The following is a 7,007-nucleotide window of genomic DNA, read 5'->3' on the forward strand; positions in this document are numbered from 1 at the left end:
TAAAATTAATTTGTTTTTTACTTTCTAAAATCATTAATTAAATTAAATGTAAGATTAACAAACTAAATACTAAATCTCATAAGAATTACTTTTTTGTTAGATTTAGATGAAGGGAAAATTTATTCTAGAATTTTTATGGAATAGCTTGGATAACTACTAAAATTTCATTAATATTGGATGTTCAAAACATAACATTAATTAAATATTATAGTTTTAAACTTAATATTTAAAAATATACTATTTTACCTTAACTTTTCCACTGCCGTGTCCCTATTTCTTTTTAATTTCTATCCTGGGTGCCCAATTCATCCGAAAAGAAAAGGAAAGGAAAAGGACCGGGACCTGCATAGGCAATAGAATCCAGGCTAGCCTAGACAGTCCTGAGCCAGTGAGAATTCGACAACTCGCATTCAAGAAACCACTCCGGTTTTGCCCAATTCAGCCAATTTCACTGTACACCGCTACACGTTCACCATCTAGACAGTAGACCCTCCTATTCTTTCCACTCAACGCCTGCGCATGCTTTCTTAAGGAAACTTTATATTTATAATTTTGTTCCTCTTTTTTATTTTCACACCTCATTTTTTAAGGTTCAGGGTAGGTGTTTTTTTGTTTTCTCTTTCGTTGCGGTAGTGGGGTTATTTTGAGAAAAAAAAAAAACAAAGAAAAGAAAGGGTTAGGACATTTAGAGAGAGAGAGAGAGAGATGGGAAGAGGTAGGGTTCAGTTGAAGAGAATAGAGAACAAGATCAACCGGCAGGTTACATTCTCCAAAAGAAGAGTTGGATTGTTGAAGAAAGCTCATGAAATCTCAGTCCTATGTGATGCCGAGGTTGCCTTGATCGTCTTCTCTCATAAAGGGAAGCTCTTTGAATACTCCACCAATGCTTGGTACGTACTCAATTCACCTCTCTTGTATATATTATACCCTTATATCTTAATTAGGTTTTTCTTTATCTCTCTCTTCTTCTTTTTTCATCTGGGGCTTTTGTTATTTTTCTTTTCTTTTCTTTTATTTCTTTCTTTGATGGGGACGACATGGTGTATGACCTCTCTCTAACTTCCGATTTTCTTTTTGGCTGGTTTTTTTCTTAGAAATGAATGACCTAGGTCTCCTCAACGCTAGCTATCATGGCCAAACATTGAAGCTATACACGTATTTGTTTTGGATTTTTGGCTTCGTACATAATCTTTGGTACATAAAAAGATAGGATCTAGTAATTAATATAATATAATGTACTGAGTATCTCTTGTATCCTTAATAATCATGTCTTTCTTAATTTTTTTTAATTTCCAGAGGGTTCCAAAGTTTCTGCAGTGTACTTGTCTCTTACTTTATCCATTAAAATAACTATAAAACATATGCTTCATGGGTCCTTGAAGTCTTGTCCAGATAGATTTTGATGGCAGTGGGGGTGATGCTGTGCCCATATCTGACTGGAGGAGTACTATACTTCCAATCCTTTATGACAGTTTTGCAGTTGAAGGTGCAACATCCCATAATAAAACATGATATCTGACATATCGATTTGAACTTGTTAAAGTGAGCTACGGATTTGAATTTGATGATTATAAAGGAGAAATCTTATGTATGGGTGGGTTTTTGTCACTGTGATGTACATCGTGTCTGTGTCTTAATTTTCTCGCCATTTCTATTTTTTTTTTCATAATTTCCCTTTTAATTTTATTTATTTATTTTTTCCGTTTCACTTGATGTTTCATTTTAAAGAAAGCCACAGATTTTAACATAATATCAATCACATTCATAATGACATCTTCATCATCATAATTTGAGCGATAGTAATTAGACACGGCCACCGCTGGAGCAGTATTTCGCTCTTCTCTCCTTTGAACGCCTGATTATCTCAGCACTGTTTGAATCTTCCTGATGGTGCTGCTTTTCTGACTGGTTGTATGCTTGATCCCTATGCTCGCTGGGTCGGCATGCTTTGCTAGTTCATCTTGTAAACTTTTCTAGGCTTTCTTGCTGTTTTTTATATCCATTCCTGGTTTACAAAAAAAGACAGCTACAGTTGTAATTTGTACATGTAGGCGCTCGATCAGGCTTAGGGAATATATTGGGATCTGGAGGATTGAGAATAAGCCAGATTAGTTGTCCGTGCTTTTGTCTGTGCTTTCAAATTTGCAAACTCTACTCATCATGAAAACATGTCATGTTTGATTAGGATTCTTAGTATAAATACATTAAATTTTGTGGAAAGCAATCGCATCATGTTCTTAGGAGAACATAAATATTTTAATATAAATTGGATGGTGTCCCTTTTTGACACTTTCGAGAAATTAATTACTGGATCTAATATCAACAGCACTAGTTATTTGGTTTAGAAATTGCTATTTGCCACATAAATTAGAAAAATAAAAACATCGATAACGTACGCCTCATAGGGTAAAAATATTAGAGATAAATAACTAACTCTACTATCCATCACGAAAAAGATAATTAATTGTACTTGCAATTTGGATTTGACACTGCTTGTAGCGATTTGGATTGCAATACTAAAATATAGAGAAGTTCGAAGCCATTTCAATCAAACTAATTTTTACGATGTGATCTATATAATAGAAACCAAAGAGATCTGGAGAGGATGGTGAGAAGCATGCATGTAAAGAGGTGGTCGAGGTAGAGGTTAACAGACTGTGTGTGTTGTATGTATATGGAATAATTAAAGCCAATAGTTTTATATCAACTTTCTAATAGTATTTAACTTACTTAGGATTTGTCTGTAGACTAATAATTATCTAAAACTTATGAGTCAAGAAATAGTTTTATATGGATTGCTTGCATTTTTTGTTTTTAATTTCTAGATTATGTTTGGAAAAGATCATTCGCACTTTATTTTTTTACCTATTTTTATTTTATATGCATTCTATGTTTGGAAGCATGCTTTCTTGACTCCTGTAATTACTTATGATGCAAGTGTTGCTTAGGTACATTTGTTTTGCCTTCCATAAATAACCATCAGTAACTAGTGGTGGTGAAATCTCCAGAATAGAGCACGTTTTGTATTTCTTTTTAGTACTAGATTTGCTCCTGCTGCATAACTATTCTTCTGCACTGTGAAACGTCGAGAATAGAACACGTGAATTTGTTTCTTTGTCAATTGCAAAATTTAAAAGTGAATTGTTCTGCTCCTGCTGCATGACTACTCTTTAATTCACAGAAAGCTATGTTGATGGTTCACTAGCAATTCTATAATGGAACATCATTATGGTGCCATGAAAATATATATAGTCAGTTGCATGTTTTCTCTTGTCATTGCGTGAGATATTGCAACATGTTCAAACCCTCCTTTTGAAATATTTGAGTTTGAAAAATATCCATTGATATGAAGAGGTCAGAGTAGCCACGCATTCTATAGTGTTGATTGATTCAATCCACCAAGATATACGAATCCCGTGCAAGATCTAAGAAAAAAAGTGAAACCCTATTCTGGTCAACTGTTTGCCCCTGTTTGTTTTTTGCGAAGCAAAAAGCTTTATAGCGCCGGTAAAAGGTGAAATAGGAGATTATGCACCAAACGTCAACCACATCAGCTTCAACTGTTTGCCCCTGTTCAGATAGAAGATATGCATCTAAATTAATTGGATACGAAATCTGATGTTCAAATCTCTAGATATGCATGAATTAATGGTGGAAAAAATTAGTTGAATGGATTTTCTTCGATCATAGATACGACTCAAGGGAAAAAAGCTTGAAACTTTCTATTCCTGATTTCTCATATACTGTCAAGTTGTCTCTGTGGAAATGTCGTGGAAAATGCACATATCCGGAAAATGAAAATGTATTTATTTACTAAGAAGCATCGTCTTGTTGTGCAACAGCATGGAAAAGATACTCGAACGCCATGAGAGGTATTCTTATGCAGAGAGGCAATTAGTCGCAACTGATCTTGATTCGCAGGTAGGGCCTTAATTACTATTTCATCAGATTTGTTATTTTCTTAAGTTCTATCTCTGCACTTTAATTTCTACTGTTGATTTGAATTGAACGAAAAGGGGAATTGAAATTCATACGGTAAGTTAATGTACAATAATATTCATTAAGTTAGATTCAGTCACCATGCCGGGTTCCAATAATACCGAGTTTAACTTAATTCGCAGGGGAACTGGACCCTAGAGTATAACAGGCTCAAGGAAAAGGTTGAACTTCTACAGAGAAACCACAGGTACGTTCTCCTACTCCGAACTTGATTGCCTGCATTTATTTCCAAATTATTCTCACAAGATTTTCAAACCTCACCAGGCACTATTTGGGGGAAGATCTGGACTCCGTGAGTCTCAAAGAGCTTCAAAACTTGGAGAAACAGATTGATACCGCCCTTGAACTCATTCGGGAAAGAAAAGTATGCTATACTGCTATAGAAAAGCACGCTAAACTTTCTTATGCTTTTATTACTGGAATTATGCCAGTTGTAATAACGTGTTCTCTCTTTTACAGAACCATCTGATGTATCAGTCGATTTCTGAGCTGCAGATAAAGGTACGTCCCCATATTTGCACAAACTTATGCTTTGAATTTCCATGATCTCTGTACAGCCTTGGACGCTATAATCATAATTTTTAGAAAGCCTAATCATCCAAGATCATCAAGCACCTGACTTGCCCCCCCGTTTCCTTTTGAAGTTATATCCCATAGGTTGACGTCAGAATAAGTCTTACATGAACGTTAGAGGATCAGAGCCGTACACGCAAGTGGTATATTTCCGATTCATGTAGCACATGAGGGAGTAATGACGTAGGATGTTTTTTTTGGATTTAGTTGGTTTAAAGGTTATAAAACTGCTTTAAAAAGAAGAAAACAAAGGGGTTGTAAAAGGTGCAGAAAAAGAAATAGGGCAAAAGTAAAATTATTTCACTCTTAAGAAGGATAAGTGCTTTTAAAGGATAAATTATTGAAATCCAGTTTTTTCTTCTCTGTCATTCTCTCTAAATGCCTATGACTCATGCCTAAATTTGCCTGTTTAATTTTTCTACATTTCTATCTGCTTTATGACAGGAGAAGGCAATTAAAGAGCAAAATAACATGTTAGAGAAGCAGGTGGCCTTCCTTTATTATCCCAAGACTTGCAAATTACATTTTAATTAATTCTTTCCAACATGCACTATATATGAGAGGGCCATTTACATGCATAGCTTTTTTGATCAGTTTGATGAACAGCTGATGATTTTTGCTATTGAATGATTTGGAAATAGATCAAGGAGAAGGAGAAAGCACTGGCACAGCCGGCACTCTGGGATCAGCAAGATCATGGCCCTAATGCTTCCTCATTCCTTTTACCACAGCCGCCACTGCCTTGTTTAAACATCAGGTAATCTTCCCTTGCACTGCTATAGTAGCTATATATATATATATATATAGCCTTTCGTAAGAGGCGGAACTAGAACATTTTAGATAGGGTATCGTCATAAAAACTATAATTATAGAGAAAATATTTTATTTTTAAAGAAACCAAATGCATAACTATTATGAAAATTCAAGAACCAAAATTAATTTTTTTTTAAACTTTGGGGGTGTCATGCTCCCCCAAAGCATGCAGTAGTTCCACCCCTGCTTATATGGTTTAACTCGCATGACATTAATTCTCATCGTTGGCATCCTGATTTCTTTTCTCTGTAATTTTACTCTAAACGTCACTTTAATAACAAGATTAATGTCAAAATGAACATCTAATTTCTATAGGGAATTGATATTTGATACATACTTTTGATAGTAACAACACCCTTTGATACTCCATTTTTTATTGAAGTGATCATACGGTCACCCGGTTGGAAAATATCTTTCTAGAAAAGAAGTTTTTCTTCTCTTTTTAATGCCTGGCTAGCTATACTAATAAAACTAATTGATTTTTTTTGTTTTTGAGTTTGGAATGTATGAAAAAGGAATAAATCGCTAAAGGAAAGCATAAGGATTAATTAATTAGTTGGCTGTTGGATCTAGTGTTTGATGTGAAAGCTGGTGTTATAAAATGTTAATATCGCCTTATTTTGAGCATCTTTTTATATTCACCATAAAATATTTTTCATCGAGAAAAATGGGGAAAAAAAAACCTCTCAAGGAGTAATATTTTTAACGAATGCCTATTGTTTTTACGCGTAATCTCTCTTCTAGATTTTCTAACGTAAGAGGGCATTTGGATTTCACCGTAAATTAATATGATATCCCAATTAGTCCCAACCACCGCATATTAAAAATACAGAAAACCAGTGTCTATTTACTTCATTGTATGTGGTTAGGGATCACAAATTGATTAACGATATATAGGCGCGCACTAAATTGTTATATAATACTAATTGATCTGCTGCGGTGGCAGTTACCAGGAAGAAGATCCAGAAGCGAGGAGGAATGAACTTGACCTTACGCTGGAACCAATTTATTCGTGTCACCTTGGATGCTTTGGAACATGAATATTTGGGTGAAGAAAGACACTCTGAAACTGCTAAAAATGTAGTTTTTGATTCGTGATGAAATTAATTAGATTATATACACACATTGTTATAACTAAGGTTTCATGATCATGTCAAATTGATATAATTAATGACATGATCCTTTGATCGTATATCAATTATCTATCTTGTTGGTAATAATTAAATTGTTGACGGAATCTTAATTCCGATATTGTTTCAAGTTGTGTCTGAAATATTTAAGAAGACTAGCGCGGCTGATTTTCATAATCCCAATGGAAGGTCCTAATTATGAATTAGTCGCTTCCCCGGCTAGAGGAGGCCGATATATCTTGAAGGATTTTTCTTTCCTTTTCTTATCTCTAGGTGGTAGCCATCAGCTGAATACATGTTTACAACTTATTTTGGGTGAATTTTGTTGCTACCCAATTTTTGACCCATGTTTTTGATATATTTTAAAAAAAAATCCAAAAATAGAAAAAAACAAAGAAAATCCAAAAAATATGTTTTTAATATATTTTTGTCATTTTAGCATTTTCAACGTCGTCTAAAAAAGAATTTAAATTTTTAAGGGTCTTTCGAATG

General features: G+C 34.2%; 1 protein-coding gene across 1 annotated transcript; it reads left to right on the plus strand.

Annotated features, from left to right (window-relative positions):
• The first annotated feature begins 516 nt into the window (after nucleotides 1-516).
• On the plus strand, nucleotides 517-6,751 carry LOC118062400 (agamous-like MADS-box protein AP1). The gene is made up of 8 exons (XM_035076130.2): nucleotides 517-890; nucleotides 3,843-3,921; nucleotides 4,122-4,186; nucleotides 4,264-4,363; nucleotides 4,459-4,500; nucleotides 5,017-5,058; nucleotides 5,214-5,329; nucleotides 6,332-6,751. The coding sequence occupies exons 1-8, from the start codon at nucleotides 706-708 to the stop codon at nucleotides 6,423-6,425; spliced, it is 723 nt and encodes a 240-aa protein (XP_034932021.1). The 5' UTR covers nucleotides 517-705; the 3' UTR covers nucleotides 6,426-6,751.
• The last annotated feature ends 256 nt before the right edge of the window (nucleotides 6,752-7,007 follow it).

This window comes from Populus alba, chromosome 8 (assembly GCF_005239225.2).
Source record: "Populus alba chromosome 8, ASM523922v2, whole genome shotgun sequence".
Classification (NCBI taxonomy): Eukaryota; Viridiplantae; Streptophyta; class Magnoliopsida; order Malpighiales; family Salicaceae; genus Populus; species Populus alba.